Raw genomic sequence first — 20,162 nt, forward strand, 5'->3', positions numbered from 1 at the left:
TGAGGGGGAGTATTTTGAGGGGGATTAATGGCAATGTGTCTTTTACTGTAATAAATTTTTTAAATTTAAACATTCACTATAATGTTTGATCACACTTGTATATCAAGTGTTTCCATTTACTTCCTAATATCTACTTCCTTTCTTTGAAACTAACAGTACTTGAATGCTCACAACATGTACAACCTTCACCATTTAATAGCTAAATGATTTTTCAAAGATACTTAGCTCATTTTCCTATGTATGAGGGTAATATCCTACTGGTGGTTGACACAATTAAGTTACATAATTTATGTAACATGCTTAGCACAGTGCCTTATATATTGCCTTACTTAGTAAATATTGGCTTTTATCTCTTTTAAGATCACATTGATTTAAAAACTGGAATCTGAAACCAGATAGTATTAGTCTAGAGCCCTTGATCTTATCTGCCATTTTACATAGCTATATATAAAATCTAGCTGGAGATTCTTTCTTCTCCCTTCCAGATTTTTATTCAGAAAGTATATTTTTAAATACTGTCAAGAACCACATCTAATGAACATATCTCAGATTTCATTCTCCACCTCTCTACTTTACATTTTGTCATCTTGAATGTTCTTTTCTCAGTATATTCTCCAAATAGCTCCCACCCTTTTTCATTCTACTCTCTTATTATTGTTCCCAAGTCTCAGATTCTGGTCATTTGTTTTTTATGTTTTCCCTTTCAAGTTTTTCTATCACCAGTGATTCCCAATGATTCCCAAATCTGGGTATGTATTCCTTATCTCTCAGTGTTACTAGTCCGTCTCAAACTGTCTACACTCTACCTACCTGTCTTCATGAAGCCCTTTCTACATTACTCAATCACATTTCAGCTATTAAGTATATATTTATGCAGGACCTGTAGCATCCTATCCTAGATGTTGGAGGTAAGATATTGTCGGTTTTTAAAGAGCTCATTTTAGTAAGAGAAACACACAGAAAAATAATAATGCAATGTTACAAATGCTACATACAACAAAGATGTTAATCTTCTACAGTTCTACGTACTACAAAATTAGCATTTAATAATTGTGTATTGTTTCATAGCCTTAACTTTCTTACTATAATGTAAGTTTTTAGAAAGCAAATCTTTGATCAATACTAGAACATACGATTGCCATGAATTATCCTTGATTACTTAGCAGTCTGATAGAGTAAAAAGAAAAGCATCCCTCTCAAGAATCTTACCTAAGACAATGCATGTTGTATTACACACACACACACACACACACAACACTAAAGAATGTAAAAGAGATGAGATGTGAGTCTCTCACAGACATTCATTCATGCACTGAATTAATATACATTTGTCAAGTGTTCACTTGGTACCAGACACAATTCTAAGGCACTGGGAATACAGCAGCAAACAAAGAAGTGCCTGCTCTCATGAGCACATTTTAATGGGAGGAGACAGATAAAACACAAGCAAATGTCAGGGTAAGTGCCCTGTAGAAAATAAAATAGGGTTATATGGTTAAAAATGATTGTGGCAAGGGCAACACGGCTGTAATTCAGATTGGGTGGTCAATGAAAGTCTCACTGAGAAGATGCTGTTCGAGTGGAGACCTGAAGACTCACTAGGAGGAAATGAGTATGCAAAGATCTGAGGGCAATGTGAAATTTTCTTTAGGCAGAGAAAAATCCTAGTTCAAAGGCCCTAAGGTGGAAATGAGGTTGGCACCTTACAGAAACAGAAAGAAGGCCAGGTTGGCTAGATTTTAGAATGTAAAGCTGGAAGAGAGTGGCAGGAGTGGACGTGAGCCAGATATATACAAAGCTTCTAGCACCATTATTAAAAGTCTCGATTTTATTTTAACTGCCATTTTCAAACCTTATACTCACGTTGAGGAGCATTAAGCAAGAAGTAGGGTAATCTGATTCTCCTTTCTAAAAGATTACTCAGGCTGCTGAAGGATTTTTAGGGAAGCCAGGGTGGAAAAATGATTAGGGAAGTAGCAGTGAGGATGGAGAGAAGTGGCTGAACTTGGGATGTATTTTGGATATAGTACCTGTGGAATTTGCTAACAGACTGCATGCAGGAAGAAGGGAGAAAAGAAAGAAACAAGCAGCAGTAAAAACGAAGGATATAATCTTGTATACTACTATTTAAAGCTCTTCTCATATCTTGTTTAACCAGATAGACAAAGATGATAATTATCATTACTTTCTGAACTGTATAGAAAATCTTTCCAAGTGTCAAAGACCACCACATTCTAGCTTGAAGAGGTAAAAAAGCAATAAAGAATTCTTTCATAAGCCCTATATTGTTCCACAGGAACATGAAAAATCTATTTTAATAGAACTGGTCCTTGACGTGAAAAAAACACCCTCATCGCAAAAACAGTTGACTGTTAGAATTCTTTCTTCTTTGTATCAGACACGGCTGTACACCTACACAACATCTACTTTCTGTCTTCTTTCTTAGGAAAACTCAATTTTTTCCAGATATACATTCCTCTCCTTATGACTCAGGGGGATTTGACTCTATCCATTTCAGGAGGAGATCCTAATTTGACTAGCCCTGCTACTCAAAGCAAACTGTTTTATGATCAGTCTGAGGAGAGATAAATGTTAATCAATGCATTGCCTCCTTAATTAAGGTCTACCAAAAAAAACAAGTCACATGAACAAAACACTGTGTTTAGTGGCACAGTTGACTTACAATTATTTTGCTGTGCTCTGTAACATACCATGAACTGATACTAGTCTAAGCACCACATTTGGGTAGAACTGATCTAATCCTTCCAGCAACCTGGCATTGCTCTGGTGACTGCGACAGTACAGTGAGCCAATTCGGTCCAAAGGAAAGATTTACACTGTATGCTTGGAAAGAGGGCTTCCCCTCTCTCTCCTGCTGGACAAGAATAAATAAGAATTTAATCTGAACTACCAGTGACACCTATCTTGCAGCCATGAGAGGCACTGGCCTTAGGATAAAACATCTAGAAGAGGAAAAAGATATAAAGAACCAGAAACCTGATGACATCATTGAGCTGCTGATTGTGATGTGGGCCAAGTGAAAGGGTTTGTCACTACAGAAATTCTAAGTTTTCTTTTTTCAGTGTTTTAACTCCATTAGTTTCTTAATCATAAATAATAGATTGTTTTTAACCTGAATCATAGAAATCTCCTACCCGTTTTAGATAATTACCCTAAAACTTGTGATTCATACTTGTTGATTGTAAGCATTGAAATCTAATGTTCTCTCCTATCCGTTCCAGGCCCAGCTCCTGGACAATTAACAAGACCTGAATGACTGGTTGAATGGCCACTGGTTGACTGGTTGAATGAAATCCTAGAGAGCTAACGGATTTATTAAAATCTATTTTTCCTCATTCAGGGGCCTTGGGGATGCGGAGGATGCCCCAGCAAGGTTGCCAGTCGCAACCAAAGAAGCCAGCACAGTCCTCCAGGTGGATCTCGAGACCCCTTCTTCTCATCTGAGATCAGATAGGGCGAGAGTTCCGTGAAACCCCCAATAGGTAGGGACAGCTCTATGCCCCTGCCCAGCAGGAAGCAGATACAGAAGAAAAGACCTTCTGTCCCTCAACTTCCCATAGAGATTTTATGGGGATCATGTCTCTCAAAGGGAAAACAAAAACAAGGCAAGCAGTTCAGAGATAGATATCGGGTCTCTACATTCCTGCATAATCCACAGAATGCAGCAGCCCAAAAGACCTCCCCTCACTGCCCAAAACTTCCCCTTTTCATTGTAATTATCTACCCCTATGAGGAACAAATGGGTACAAAATACCCAACTAGATTAAACCGGCCACTCATACCTGCACAGTAAAGGCCACAACGACCTTCATTTTACCTGGGCCTCATTATATCATCATTATAATATCATACATATGCCCGGAAGTTCACTAACATCATTGTAACAGACTGAATTCTGGGAAGGAACATGCACAGTCTAAAAAGATGAAGTAATTGCCTCTTGTCATTCACAGGTGTCAATCAAGCGGCCCCATACCCGGAAAGGTACAGCCCATTCTAGAGAAGAAAAGATAAAAATTCCAAGTCCTCCCCAGTCTGGGCCCTTTGAGTCTTTTGAGCCTTGCTTTTGCTCAGGGGCCCGCTCCAAACCCTTTGGAGTGTGTACTTTTTCTTTTAATAATGGGCCCCCGAGTCATTCTCTGCTGCTCAGGTTGCTCCTATTTCTTTGGAGTGTACTATCTCTTCTAATAAACTACTCTTTCACCACTTTATTTTCGTGTCTTGTTCAATTCTTTGCCCGAGATGCCAAGAACCTGGACACCGCTCTGAGAAGAACCCACTTTCTGGTAACAATTGTACTGTGCAAAAAAAAAACCAAAAAAAAAAAAAAAACCACCTCTATCTTTCTTCTAGTTATGAAATAATAAATTTCCTTCCTTTAATAAAGCCAGTGTGAAGAAAGGTTTTCTATTTCTTGTAACCAAAAATATCTTGATATATCAAGACAAATATTGGAATATGCATTCAAATGATTGATATACCAGTTATTAAAGAAAGAAAGCTAGTATGTTTAGAGGTTGTTTTCAGAGTGTGTATTTTTCAAACAATGGATCCACCTTCCCCCCCAAGCGATATCATATTCATATGTCAAATGGCAACATATAAAGGTGGTGGCATGCAGGGGTGGAAGACCTGGAGTTTCACTCAGTCTGTCCTCTTCATAGTCCAACGTCTGCAACCCCCACCCCATCCCACATGGAAACTCATGAAGCACCTCTTCAGAACCCAATAGTTCTGCAGAACACAGTGTGAACAACTACTAGCTAATATATTCCTAAAATGGGAAGTTGCCATTATAAAAAAAAAAAAAAAAGGAGTGCCTTTCATTTGCAGAAGATTTAGCCTTTCACAATTAATTGAGTATTGACTATGTCTTGACGATCCATCGCTAAGAACTTTTCAAACCTCCTCCTCTTTCATTCACTCAAATACATCAGAGGACCCTGGTAAAACCTGCTCAAAGGTATCTCCTTTTGTTCTCTGGAGCGCTTACACATGAGGTCAAAGTGCATTATAAACTCCTAATAATCCTATTATGAGAAAAATTAGGGGGAAAAAAGTAATTACCCAAATGAGTTATGGTCAAATAGATTTTTGAAAATATCTATTAAAATGGAAAATATCTATTAAGATGGAACTATCCTATAGGGTATAGGAAATACCCTATAGGGAAATACCCTATAGGGATAGTATCAGGCTACTATTATAAATTCAAATCATCAGATAATATACCCTTCTTTTTCTTACTATATCAATTTCCAAAAATCCTCTAAAAGTGTTGGACATTTTCAAAACAAAGATTTTGTTTATAGGGCAATTTTGAAATAAAATGCTACAGAGTATGAGGGCAAATGATAAATTTTCCTCACAAGAAATCAAATAGAAGACTAGTCTATCCTCCTCATCTGAAATGTGCCTGCCTACTGTTTACAGCAAATCTAAGAGTCCACCTATTAGAAAGCACAAGTATTTTATGTACTAAAGAGAAAAAAAATGCTATCAAATAAGCCATGATACACCACCGATTTTAAGACAAACCAAAAATTCAGAGATGACAAAATATGAAAAATGTCCTTCTTGAAAATCTATGAAATATTGAAATAACACGGGTCTAGAACTAGAGGTCTAGGTAAACAGAGAAGTAGAAGAAGAGTGGGAAAGAGTATTATTTTGATTCTTAGAAGTGGAAGTGGGCTACTTCCATCCCAATGTCCAAAATCAAACATATTCTGTAAGGCAAACACTGCTCTACTCACCCTTCAGCATCAGGGTCTAAAATAACAGCCAGCTCTGTTAACACAAGCCCTGCCAAATAATGCTGTTGGCGGAAAGGCACGGATAATTCAAACATATTTGCAATCTTCTGGTCTTGTACATTGGTGGAAAATCCAGAACTCTATTTGGGAATGAGGTAGAACAAAACTATAATAGCTGTGCAACAAAACATCCCACAGACAGAGAATTACAACAAATAAAACATGAGCATTACCTGAAAGTGAGATGAACTTTGCCTAGAGTAACTTATTGCCATAGGTTTATTATAGATCACTGTTACTAACATTGGAGAAAGTAACTGCTCTTACTTTTTATATAGGAAATTATGATGGAATACCACTTGTAACTATTTTCAATTTTCTTTTTATCATAGTGAAACTTTCCACCTGTTTTTCCTTTATCCTTTTAGCCACTTAATGTTTGAATATCATATTCTGAAGGGAAAAAAAGCAACTAAGTCCAAATACAGTGGTATCTTGGTTTTCGAATGTCTCCGTTGACGAACATTTCGGTTTACAAACACCGTAAATTTTATGGATCTATGGTATCATTGGATAATAAAATTCATGCTAAATTTGCAGTTTTAGGGGTTGATTTTAAAGGTCTGGAACAGATTAATCCATTTTGCATTACTTTCTATGGGGAAACCGCACCTCAGTTTTCCAACGTTTCAGAACTCGAACGGTCTTCTGGAACAGATTACATTCGAAAACCGAGGTACCACTGTAATGTATTATGTACTCATTGCTGAGTACAAAAGAAATACTCATAGTCAAGGCTATTGGTTCCCAGAGAAATTGCAAATATCGGTAAAACTGCTTTTCAGAAAAAATACTATTCCTAGAAAAATCACTGTCATTTTGCGGTCCACTTACTGAGTTTTAGAAAGTTTTTTAATACTGCAAAATAGCATCCCCCAAGATATAGTTCAAGGCAAGAATGTCCTCAATTTTATCACCCTCTTCAATCCATAATTCAAGATCATCCAAGTGAGGTTTCTTGGAAGAAGAGATTTCAGATTTCTCTATGGAGAAATCATCTTCCTAATAAGTATGTAAAAGTCTTCTTGCCCACCCGCCCCCCCCAAAAAAGTGATGTCTCTGTCATCTATTAGAATCTGAGAATCATGTACTCTAGTTAGATGGCAACGTGGGGAACAAAATAATGGAAGAAATTCTATGAATTTCTTGGCTGAATGAGATGTTCAGCAGGGAGTTAGGTGTAAACAAATGTGTTTCATTAAAGGTTTTAGGACTGTATTTATGTTTAATTTGTCCTTGACTGTGTAGCCACATCATTGACAGAGGATAGGGGAAGAAAGACTAGTCTCATCCATTACAGGAAGAAGTGTGTGCTGGCTAGGTAAAAGTATGTGAAAATAGCCTGATCCATAATATTTTCTGCAAAGGTAAAGTGAAAAGTTGTGGGTGCTCTCTGAAGTTTTCTACGTAAAGTTTAAAATTTTCATTTTATCAAACATCTGAGATTGATCCTAGGGAATTACATTTATGAATTAAATATCTCAAAAATAAAATTGTAAAGAGTTAAGATCAACTTTGACTTTAGACATTAAGAGCTTAAGGAAGCATCTTGTTTGTCTCAGGAATTTTGTAGCAGAAAGACTAATGTTTCACTAGGAGGGAGAATCCAGGCTTCTTTGATACTAAAACCACAAAATCCCTTCATCTCAATCTGTATGATAGGATACATAATAATTGCTATGATAACCTTTTCTCATCTTTAGAAAAACTACTAACTGTTGAAGTCAGGTGCTGTGCAGTGAAAACCTATAAATATTCATCTAGCTTCCTTTGGGTTTTTTGGATACAAGAGAGGTAGACAGGGCACTGTTCGGCCTCCTGTGCAGTCTGACCTCTTTCTCTGCTAAATTATGCTTCATCCCCCTTCCTTTCACAAGTATTGATTCCTAATAAACATCTTGTACCCCAATCTCAGTCTGTGTCTGCTTCAAGAAAACCCAATTTATGAAAACATCTAAATAATCTAAACAATATGTAGGTGAATTCACTCACATGTACATAAATATGTACGAGGAGTACAATACAGTGGTTAAGAACTTGGACTCTAAAATAAAGCCAACATGTAAAGCACAGCATAGGGATATAGCTAATAATAATGTAGCAACTATGTATGGTGTCAGATGGGTGCTAGACTTATTAGGATGATCACTTTGTAAGGTATATAATGTCTAATTACTATGTTGTGCACCTGAAACTAATATAAGATTGTATGTCATGTGTAATTGAAAAAAAATAAATTAAAAATAAAATAAAGCCAACATGTGTTTTAGTTCAAAGCCTAGCTCTGCCACATTTTACTGTGACCTTGGGTAAGTTATTGATCTTTCTGTTTCAATGTTTTCACATGTAAAATGAGTATAGTAACAGAATTCACGTGCTAGAATTGCTGAGGATTAAATAATTAATATTTATAAAGCATTTAGTATAGAGCCTACCACACAGCTGTTATTCAATAGTGTTACTTACAAATTTTTCCAGTGTTTAGAATGCCTTTTCACAAATGTGAACTTGAAAAATATAGTTTTTCATACAATTTGTATACCTGAGATGTTGCAGAAGAAACAGATGGTGATGGTGATGCAGGTGGAGTTAGCAGGCTGCAGGGTAAGTTTAATGTAACATAATGCTCATGGCTGCAGACAATTCGCAGAAAATCCAACCTCAAGGACACCAGGACACTTGGATTTGGTAATGTATAAAGCTTTGTAGACACCTTGTGAGCATTGCATAAACAAGAGAATACCAATTGAATATATCATTTCTGTAATACCAACACCAGAATGACAGATTAAAGGATTAAAGAACAGTATTCAGTGGGCAGTTTTGGGTTCTGTGATATAAACAACAGTAGTAGCTTTCTCCAGAATTACTGCTAAAATAAAAAAATCTGAACTACAAGATTGACTGTATAAATCCACTGAGTAGGCTAAAATCCACATTCTTACATTTCTAACATAGCATCGATATTTCCACTTCTCAAAGATGCACTTTATGAAAGGAAAGTACACCATCAAATTAACTTCATCAAAGAAATATTCCATTCTTTTTACAGTACTTTGTGTTAACTTATATTTATAACTGTCTATTGTCTATGTTCCCAGCTACACTGTAAACTACCTGAGGACAAACATAAACGGACTTAATAGCTTTAGCATCCCTAGGGTCTAGCTCAATGTTTGGCAAATATAGGAGTTCAATGCTTGAAGAATAAAGACATAACAGATTTTGGGACAATCGTACATGACATTTTGGGACAAAGTAAAAATAATACATACTGTTGCAAATATTTGCAAGTGGGTCAGTGCCCACATGTAGTTTTAACTTCTCTATTAAAAGAAACATAAAACAAAGGCAGGCAATAGAACAGATCTTCAAAATTCTAAACATTAGACTGCCAAATAGCATTCCTAAACAGTAGTTCTCAAATCTAATCTGTGGACCTGCTGGGAAGGGCTTCACAAGCACTGTGTACCATACTACCAACCCCCACCACCAGGATTCAAACTCCTCAATAATGCTGGGATGGGACCCAGAGATCTGTATATTTTAAAGTTCCTTTGAAAGTTAATTCTAGTGTGATTATACAACTTAACTACCAAAATGGCCTATCAGGACCAATACCTAATGTTTTCCAAAAGGCAGATTTCGTTAACCAGTTTATAAAAATTTTAAGACACAATCAGCTGTTTGTGGAAAAGTTCCAGGATGCTTTTAGTTTAGAAAAAGCAAGATAATGAATGATATTCAGGAACTGGGTAAACATCTGTTCATGATTCTACACTCTATAATGTCAAGGGCTGCATTAGGAATACATAGCAAAATGCAGCTGCTTTAAACATCACTCAAGCCACAAATAGTTCAGTTAGCTGTTCACTCAATACAAATGTTACTCTCGAATAGTATTGTGGAGATGCTTTACAGTTATACTGACTTGGTGGGTGCTCCAGAATGAGAATTAAAGAGTCATGAGTGGGCCGGTATAACTCAGGGAAAAGCCAGCTGTACTGATATCAGCTTGCCAGAGTTTTGTGTCCTGATTAAACAAATGTAATTTATTTTTGCCTTACTAATAAAAATATGCTATTTTTAAAACAGTATATTAATGTGTTCTTGAAGATCTTTTAGCTCTATTTGTAAAAAGAGCAAACACAATATTTGTTCTTTGATTACTAATTATGCATTACCTGTTTATAGCAAGTCTTTATAAGGCCAAAAACAAAACCTCTGTCCATAACAGACAACAGATCATTGAGAAAGAATGCAAGACTTGTGTTGAGTCTCTCAACCATTTCTGTGTCCTGAGAAACAGAAGAGCAATAAAAGTATGAGTTTAATGTGAGCTTGAAAAAGAGATTTAATAAGAAAAAAATATATAGATAATAAGTCATTATTACCTTCTGAAATCGTGAAACGATATCACTAGCAATTGTACTAACAAGAGCATTAATGTCATCCATGAAACGTTCTGGAAAACGACTCTTCCTTGGTGCATCAAGTTTATCATTAAAGTATAAATGGTGCACCATGCTCTTCACCTGAAAAAATAAGCCATTAGTTTAATTTCTTACGGGTGCAATGAACAGTTATAGCAACTCTAAACAGTAGGGCTATTTTTTCAATATACCATGTGAATTAATATGGCTGAAATACTGTTAGCTCCTCAAATATTTTGAAGAGTTCACTACAACATTTTATGTGTTCCAAAGAAATATCAAATATGAGACAATTTAATCACAGCATCATCTTCATGAAATTACCCTGTCAATAGGAAAAAAATTCTGTGTGTATCAAAAGAAAAAAAAGTTACCCTTTATAAGTTTTAAATTAAATCTTCCCAAGAATCAATAATCTTGCCACTTCATATCCCTAAACTGTGAGCTTTGAGAGGTTAGAAACCTTGACTTCACTAGTCTTCAGCATCTAGCATCTAGTAGCAAATGGTAGGTGTACATTAAATATTGATGACTAAATCTTAATAAAATATTAGGTAAAAACTAACAAAGTGATGTAAGTTTACAAAATGCTTTTGTATATAGATTCTTATCACACCAATGTGGTATTGGTAATAAAGATTTTAAATTCAGGGAAATTAAAGCCAAGCCAAGTCTTAAGCTGCAGACGTTTGACTATCTTATATTTAAGAAATATGAACATACACGTATAAGACTATCAAAAAAAGGTGAAAATTACAACTTTGATCTTATATTAAAAGCACACGAATTACAAATTTGGTGTTCATTCTCTAAGAAAAAAATGACTTATCATTTAAATATGGTTCCTATTTATTTTATTAGTAAATCCCTAGAAGAAATGTCTTTTTATCCCCAACATAGGTAACATTCAATGCTGAGAATGACCCTATGACATACGCTAGAAGTGGCCTTTCCTTTATTTTCCTTCCTTCCTTCCTTCCTTCCTTCCTTCCTTCCTTCCTTCCTTCCTTCCTTCCTTCCTTCCTTCCTGTTCTGTTTTCCTTTTTTTCTTATTTTTTCACTTCTTCTTTGGAAGAAAAAGTTTCAATGAGTTCAGCTTTCTAGAGGCTGAAGAAAAAGGTCCCTAGTGCCAGAATGCCCACGTGAATCACATTTCTGCTATCTACAAACTGTCTATACTTAGACAAGTTACTTAATCTCTCTGTGTCTTGGTAATACTAGCCCATTGAGGCAGTGCTACTACACTGTATGCACTTGATAAATGTTTATTGCTTTTGTGTATATATGTGTTAATGTGTGTGTAAATATTACAATATTATTGCATTCATTTGTTTTTAATATCATTTACTGAATTAAGCAAAAAGTTGTTTTGTTTTTATTTTTAAATTTGCTGTAACTGGCATATCCCGAAGAGCTTCCTAACCATAAAAGACTGGGTATCTATAAAGCATTCTTTACCTATGTTTGGTATGAAATCTACAGTACTGCCATTATACAGTAGCCTGTTCAGACTAAAAGAGAAGGTATCACAGGTTCTTTAAAAAGTTAGCTAGCTTTTGCAACCATTCCTAAAAAAAATTAAGTGAGCTTTGTAATTCCACCAAATTATGCTGAGTGTCCAGTGTTTATTTAGAGGTTTAACAAATGTAATTTTGTCTTGGAGGCACATGTAAACCATAAGATGGACAATAAAAAATGATATATAGTATAAAATGTGATAACACAAATGTTCACTAAGGAAAACAATATTAAGAATGTGTTTAGTTTGCTCACCATTAACTCAAAAAAGAACCAGGCTTGTTGCAAAGCTGATTCCCGAACGCTGCCACTGCAAACAACCCACTGCAAAGCCAGCTCCTCATGAAAAAGCTATCCAGAAGTAAATCCAAAGTTATTATCAAAGTCAAGTCAGTTAATAACACAAACCAAATAATAATGCAACTGCAAATGAAGATATAATGAGAATAAGCAAAATAAGGCATGTGAACCATTCAATGATGCAGTGAGGACACCCATTAACGAAACGGCTATTTATACATATAAGACAGTGGCATGTTGAACAGCTGAAAAATTACATGTTATCTTGCAGTAAAATGTAATTTTAAAAGGACAGGTGGGAAACAGCCTCCTAAATTGTACCTGCAAACAGAAACTAGACCAAAAACTCAGTTACAAATAAAATCTTGTTTGTATGTTATAGATATACTGCAACTTACGTAAATACACTCATGAACTTTGCTGGTACAATTTAGGAAATATCTTTAAAAATTTTAATTTTGATATAAGGCATTAATTTTCAAGTTTTCAGGTTTTTAAAGTCTTTTTATAAAAATGGCAGAAATTTCCTGCCTTGTAATGGATATGCATACAAAGCATTTGCAAAATAGTGTATATTAATATGAAAAAGGACTAACAAAACTGTGCATAAGGGAAGCAAATCAACATATCTTACTAAGAGTGATAATTTTTCTAACTCATCTTCCTTTCCCTGGAGATTTAAAACACAAAACAAAAGCAGTTACAGAAACGGAATTCAGAATTAATACATTTTTTGGCACTAAAATTTGATACTCAAATTTCAATTCACTAATCTCTAAAAACAGTCAATCCCAAGATTATAATAATTACAATAATGTAAAAGAGCCAGCATTGGAGAGATATGCCCAAAAGGCATCAGACAAGCAGTGCTTGCTCAAATGTATTTTTATATACAATGCAAATATTTTAACATCTCATACTGGTTATGTAAAGAAACTTTTTTATCTATTGTTGGAATTATTTATCTATTGTTGGAATTATTTTCCCCCTATATGGATTGTCTTCATATGAATCTACCTTTTTAGTTGGTAAGCGTCCCGTTAATGTTTGTAAGAAACTTGACGTCTCTGTGTGCGAAGACATACGATTACAACTTCGATCCATAGCCTATGGAGTGAAGATGAATGAATGACGAGAAAACATTAAAGTCTGCTGTGGATGACTTTGCAGCTCAAGGATTACATTCAATTTTTTAAATAGTGTTTTATTGTGGTTGCAACAACCATCTATTTTATTGTTCATCTCATTTTCACCATTTTAAATTGTTTAAATGACAATGCATTAGAAATATCAAAATGGCTTCTATATATTTATAGTTTTTATAAAGATGAATATTTTAATAATTATATAAATTCAGAGTGCTGCAAAGAATGAAACTTTTGTGTGATCTATATACATGCACATATCTAGTAAGAAAATGTAAAAACATACTTCTCAGCTGGTTTCAGACCAAAAAAAGAAACCAAGAATTTTATATTCAATAAAAAGAATGAAAAGTTTAGAATGATTTCTTTCATTTTTCACTATTATCAAAACTACTATTCAGGTTTGCCACATACTACATCAAATATAAACCATTACATTAAACAAGAAATTAATTTTTTCAAGAACAAGAACATTTTCCTCCAAAGCCAATACACAGATGAGAAGCATATTTTGAGGTACCATGCAGTATTAGCTACCAAGCAATTAGACCTAAGTAAGCAAAACCTAATTCAACTAAGTTAAAACAAATTTCATACTTTGCAACACAGCACAAATTAAAATGGATTTTTGCTTCTGGTATTTAATCTTATAGCATGGGGCTCATATACTGTTCACATTTATTTTCCACTTATTACCAGTATTTCTAGTTGGTGACTATGAAAAAAATGACAAGATAGTAACTGCTAAATGAAAACGATACAATAGCTACACTTTAAACCAAAAGCAAATGGAAAACTGTCAGGTTTTTTCCACAAAAATTTTTTTTTTAGATTCCTACTGAAGATGTGCTATCCCTAAAGTAGAAACTGTTATCAAAGCCATCAATTGCATAAGCAGCAGGCACTGGAATATTGACAGGGTGTATAAGGAGGCAAAGAGGAGACAAGAAATAGGAAAGCAGAGCAATACTGGTGCAGTTGGTGGTATTCATGCATAGTAGTTGGAAAATGTGCTAAGTAAACAAAAATACACACTTTTTAATGATTAAAAAAGCAAGCCACTGAAATCATAGTATATACTAAAAAGTAATGTTCTAAAGGGAAACATCAGCAGCCAATAAAGAAACCTCTAATGTAAACACCACCTGTGTTGATTCTGCACTTGGACTGGGGTTGGATCCCCATGGGGCAGCTTTTGGACCACCAGTGTTAACCCAGGAATTGGAGCGATCTAAACCCTAAGCATATAATAGAAAGCAGTTGGAAAGGAAAGAAATATTACATGTGGCATGCTATAATTATTCTTAAAGAAATCCAGACTTTCCAATGCAAACATTTTTTTAAAAAATTAGTACTGTTAAAGCAACCAAAATTTTAAGGCACCTATGGAGTACTAGTTCACCAAAATTGTCTTATTACATAAGTTTTTAAAAATCAAGAACATTAAATATAACATTTAAAGGTAATTTCTCTTTATGTAAAGGGATCACCTTGAAAGTTCCCATAGCACCAGCCCCACAAATTTCTCTTTAAGATGGTACAAGTTAGCAACACATAATTTCCTCTGAGTATTAACTAGAGTTTAAAAACAAAATGGAAGAAAACATTCCATTCTTTTCTAAAAGACTTTAATTTCATTCCATCTGTCATGAACTGAAAACTTCTGTTCAGTGATAGTCCATAATTTTATTTGACTTTGCCTCTTCTTTCATATTCTTTTAGAGACTGTTAGGAAAAATTAAGAAACAAACCAGATGCCTAATATTTACTCCTTCCTAAAAATGATGGTGAATTTGGGGTTGTGCTCAGTTTTATTGTGCTTATTGTTATTAAACCTAATAGGCTACTATTTTATATAAATAGTATAAGGAAAAATATTATGCTGGAGGTATTATAGGAATTATACCTTCATCATCACTATTAGCAATTTAAAGTTAATTGAATATGCTGACCAGAAGTGAAGTATGTCTATCTGTCTGTCTCTGAAAGAGGTTATTATGATCCTAGGTGAAGGGAAGTGGAGTTTTACTTCACTTTCTTAAACCTGACTGGTCATTAAAATCATTTGGGAAGCTTTATAAAATTTAGGTCCTTGGCCTGATTCCCAGAAATCCTGATTCAGGAATGGGGGGGGGGGGGGGAGTAAGTTATAAGGAATTTTTAGAGGATGGTTGGTGTAAGATTTATGAAGACAACCCCCAAGAGAACCTGACTGAACAGATGAGGATGTAAGCATGAACGCAAATCACAAAGCACGTAAAGAAGGATAGGTAAAAAGAGTAGTAACAACGTTAATTAACTTTGTATAGACGATATCACCAGGGAAGCTTAAAAACAACCATTAATTTAGAGGCAGGGCCCTGCCTCTGAACAATTAAAACAGAGTATTATGGGGAGGGGAGGAAAGCAGGGGAAAAGGGGGAAAAGGAGGGGAGGAGAGGGGACAAGTGAAGAGGGGGAAGACAACCTGCCAACTCTCAGGAGCTTAGGTTTTAGGAAGATAATTTCCTGTTGTTTTTTTACCTATTTTTTTCAAAAATACAAACAGGTTGAAATGTTACAATAATCACCCATACATTTGACATTAAATGTATAAGATGAGAGTTCAAATCCAGGTTCTACTGCTTACTGGTTGTAAAATCTAAGGTAAATTACCTAATTTCTCTTTCAGTTTCTCAGCTATAAAATAGGAATAATGATAATGCCTCCCTCATATTGTAAAGATCAAGTTAAATTATGGAAGTACATTACTAAGTATAATGTTTCAAATATTGGAAACTCTCAAGAAATAGTTTTAACAAAAACTTTCCATACATGTTTTTTAATTCTTCCTAGCAAATTACATTCGACAATATTCAAATACTAGTAAAATTATATAATCAGTAGATTTGTTTAAAATAAAATACCTGCCTTCTCAGAATCACATTATATTATCTCAAATAAAAGCAAACCAGCACACTATATTTTTCAGACAAGTTAAAACAAAATTCATCAGTCTCCCAAATTAAGTCTCCACTGTGTTAAGTGTAAAGTTCTTACCTACATTTTCAATTTTGATAATCAGTACTCATGTCACAAAAATAACAAAACGTAAGCATAAATTACAAATTGTGTTCTCTCTACCACCAATTTCCATAAAAAGAATAACTTTGCTGAATTCTTCAATTCACTTTTTAACACCTTGCTTAATAATTTCCTTTATTTATTTATTTCCCGCTCATTTCCTTAGGTCCCCCCACCCCACTCTGGTTGAAGCTGTTGTTTCTCAGTCTAGCTGTGTAGCACAAAGCTCCCTGGCCCGTGCTGGTGTTATGAGCCTTGCTCAGGGCAGCCCAGCTCCAGGGAGAGCCATTGTTCATAGAGCCGTTGTGAATGTGCAGCCCAGCGACCTCAGCATTAAGAGCACAGCGCTCCAACCACCTGACCCACCGGGCCAGCCCAATAATTTCCTTTAAAACTCAAGTACATGTTACTCTGTAATGTGAGAATAAACAATAAATCTCTTTGCTCCATTATATATTATATCCACAATATTAAGGCTCTGTACAGTTATAATTACATCAAGCAATTAATGTTTAATTAGAGAAAAACCAGTGGCCAATTATTTGTAAAGGAAATAATTTCCATAAACCAGGTGTTAAAAAGCTAAGAATTATATCAAACAGACCTTAGTTAAGCAAATTCATCAATGGTAGTTACTCATGTAATAACTTTGCTTACTGATCTCCAACTAACGTAGAACAGATTAACCAAAGATGCAGACATGTGTGTAACAGTGTTTTTGTTGCCAAATCCCTGTACTATTGTTTTGTCCCTTAGCTATAGATAGGGTCTTTTCTTGAACAAGGCCCATATTGTATTTGACTTGACACGAACACTCATGTTATAATACAAAGATTTGGCTTCATATCCACAAGTCCTCATCATCCTGCTTAGCACATAGCAAGCTCTCAGTGTTTGAAAACGAAAAAAACAGGAGATGATACATTAGCAAAAAATTATATATCAATGTAAACAATAAAATTCAAACCTGATGTAACCATTTACATAACTGAGTTAGAAGACTTTTGCTGGAACAATGAAAGAATAGATCAGTTCCGGAAAATAATTGTGAAGAAAGTCTCACAAATAATGGTTGTACAGTCACAAGAGGAGTAAAAGCCTGTTGATATCAGTATTCTTGAATTTTAGGAGTTCTGCATTTCATATTAAAGAATGAAGTAAAACTAAAACTTTCATAAAGCCAAATTTCTTAAGATCTCAGTGCTTACTAACACTCATTCATTAGATCACTGCCTGTTGAGTATCTTCAATATACTGGACATGACTGTCGTCTCCCATTGTTTGCGGTTTCACTTTCTGCAGTTTGTTACTTACTCATGGTCAACTGTGGTCCGAAAATATTAAATGGAAATTTTCAGAAATAAACAATCCATAAGTTTTAAGTTGTGCCATTCCGAGTAGCATGATAAAATCTTGCGCTGTCCGGCTCCTTCCCCACGCAGGATGAGAGTCATACCTTTGTCCAGGGTATCCACACTGTACGCTACCTGACATTAGTACTCAGTAGCTGTCTCCGTTCTCAGATCAGCTATTGAGGTATCTCAGTGCTTGTGTTCAGGTTACCCTTATAGTAGCCTAACACCAGCTCACTATGCCTATGTCTTCGACCTCACTTCATCTCATCACGTAGACATTGTATCATTTCACATCATCACAAGAAGGGTGAGGACAGTGTAATATTTTCAGGAAGAGAGACCACGTTCACATAACTTTTATCACAGTATACTCTTATAATCGTTCTATTTTATTAATAGTTATTGTTAATCTCTTACTGTGCATGATTTATAAATTAAACTACACCATAGGTATGCAGTATAGGAAAAACATAGTATATATAGTAGTACAGGTGGTGAGAAGTGGCTCTACCTTTAACATGTGCAAATCAAACAAAACAATTTACAAAAGGCAGCTGAGTTTAGAATTCCAGAGATTTGTACTGAAAATTTAATTTTGGGAGTCATTAGCACATAATGGTATTTAAAAGTATGGGACTTGATAAGATCACCAAGTAAGTATGTGTAGAAAGAAGAGAAGGGAAGGGAAGAGAAATAAGGATAGAGGCCTGAGGGCACTTCCAGATTAAGAGGACAGAAAAAGAATAATCTACAAAGGAGACCGAAAAAGTGTAACAAGTAAAGTAAGTGGAAAACTAAAAGTGCGCAGTACCCTGGAAGCCAAGTAGGAAAAAACCAAGAAGGAATGAGAATTTAACTGTCCAAACCTGCTGGAAGGGAAAGTAAGCTGAGTGTTGAGAAGTGAACATTGGATTTAGTAACAGAGAGCACTGGCAATACCAACAAGGGCATTTTGGGTGGAAGATGGGCAAAATATTTGATTAAAGTAAGGTGAAGAGGATGGTAGCAAAAGAACTGGACACAGCAAGTATAAAAGGCTCTTTTGAAGAATTCTACTTACAAAAAGTTCCAGAAAAATGACAAAGAAGCTAACAGCAGAAATACTATAGAGATTTTTTTAAAATAGAAGAAATAATAACATGCCCATTTGTGGATGGGATGATTTAATAGACAGGGAGAAAGAGATGATGTAGGAGAGAGATGAAAAGAACTGCTGCAGTGAGGATCTTGAGCAAGTGAGAGGGGTGGGAGCTTTGTACAAACAGAGGGAATGGATTCAGGGAAACGGATAGCTCGACTATAGCAGAGCATTAAGTACTATAGCAAGTATGTGGTAGTAGGTAGGTAGACGCTGCGATGGTAAAAGTCTATCAAAGTTTTCTTCTGATGGCTTCAATTTTCTCAGTTAAGTAGGAGATAAAGTGAAGAGGAGAGGAAGAGGATTGGTGGGAAGGTGTTAGGAGTAACAAAAGACAGCATGAAACGTTTTTCTGGGAGAATGGGAAAGTAAAAGGAAAACAAATATATATATAAATATAATTCCTTGCCAACATTAAGGGCTCTCCGAGATTTATGGTGTTTGATTTCAAAAGAGACCAGGAGACCAGTCATCATGGTGTTTCAGTGGCACAGGTGCTGACATGGCACAGGCAGTCAATTAGGTTCAAATATGATTTCAAGTTTGGTTAAGAAGTAAAATGAAATTAGAGAAAGGTAAGGGAATTGAGGTTTGATTATAATAGGGATAATTATAACAATAGAATGGACCTTATGATAAGCTGGATAAATGAGAAGAAAGAACATCAAGGGGGTAAGGCCCAGTATAAAGGTCACAGAATCAAGTGACTGGAGGTTGCAGAGAAGTGGAGAAATTGTTGTGAGTTGAAGTACTAAAGAGAAAAACAGGAGCTAATGGTTAGAGAACAAAATGCATGGCATTGAGATTATGAAGGTTGACGTTAACTGGCAACGACAAGAGCTAGGTTATGACTGAGGCATGGCTGAGGCAAGGGTGAAGGGCAAAATCATTAAAGAAGAGTTACTTAAATTTCTAGGCCAATAAAATAAAGAAATAAAGAAAGAACAGCTCTAAATAAACTTCAAGGTTCCTTACAATTTTTCCATGAGATAAAATTATATACTATTATTAGGTATTATGACTAAATGATAGTCCAAAATAAAGGTAGCTAGCAAAAATTTTGCAACAAAAGGAGAAAACATAAAAACTATTTAAGTAAAACTTGATTCATAAGGCTCTGCTGTCATAAAACAAATTCTCATCTTACGATGGCTTTCTTAGACATTGATATATATCATTATGTATCATCAAAAGTAAGTTTGTCGTATGTCCCATTTTATGAATCACCTGAAAAAAGGCAAATAATTCCAATATATGTAGACCTTTGTTCTAAATCTTGATGTTATCATTTATCAAATACGTTATGTAAAGGAAAACTCTAGGACCATACTAAATGAGGCACAGTGCAAACCTTAAAGAAATTGAGACATTTA

The 20,162-nt window shown here is 35.1% G+C and overlaps 1 protein-coding gene across 12 annotated transcripts in view; it reads right to left on the bottom strand.

The window, feature by feature from the left end:
* DOCK7 (dedicator of cytokinesis 7) overlaps positions 1 to 20,162 on the bottom strand; it is a 188,247-nt gene that overhangs the window by 48,622 nt on the left and 119,463 nt on the right. For 5 of the 12 annotated variants that reach the window (XM_019731259.2, XM_074334826.1, XM_074334824.1 and 2 more), the window contains exons 23-30: positions 14,379 to 14,471; positions 13,106 to 13,195; positions 12,723 to 12,758; positions 12,044 to 12,139; positions 10,232 to 10,372; positions 10,022 to 10,135; positions 8,380 to 8,550; positions 5,778 to 5,917 (exon numbers count right to left, since the gene is read on the bottom strand). In XM_019731259.2, the coding sequence (XP_019586818.2) occupies positions 5,778 to 5,917; positions 8,380 to 8,550; positions 10,022 to 10,135; positions 10,232 to 10,372; positions 12,044 to 12,139; positions 12,723 to 12,758; positions 13,106 to 13,195; positions 14,379 to 14,471 (881 nt within the window). The remainder of the gene's footprint in view (positions 1 to 5,777; positions 5,918 to 8,379; positions 8,551 to 10,021; positions 10,136 to 10,231; positions 10,373 to 12,043; positions 12,140 to 12,722; positions 12,759 to 13,105; positions 13,196 to 14,378; positions 14,472 to 20,162) is intronic. The other 7 variants (XM_019731324.2, XM_074334831.1, XM_074334832.1 and 4 more) reach the window with 4 other exon arrangements.

Source organism: Rhinolophus sinicus, linkage group LG06, assembly GCF_036562045.2.
Source record: "Rhinolophus sinicus isolate RSC01 linkage group LG06, ASM3656204v1, whole genome shotgun sequence".
Taxonomy (NCBI): Eukaryota; Metazoa; Chordata; class Mammalia; order Chiroptera; family Rhinolophidae; genus Rhinolophus; species Rhinolophus sinicus.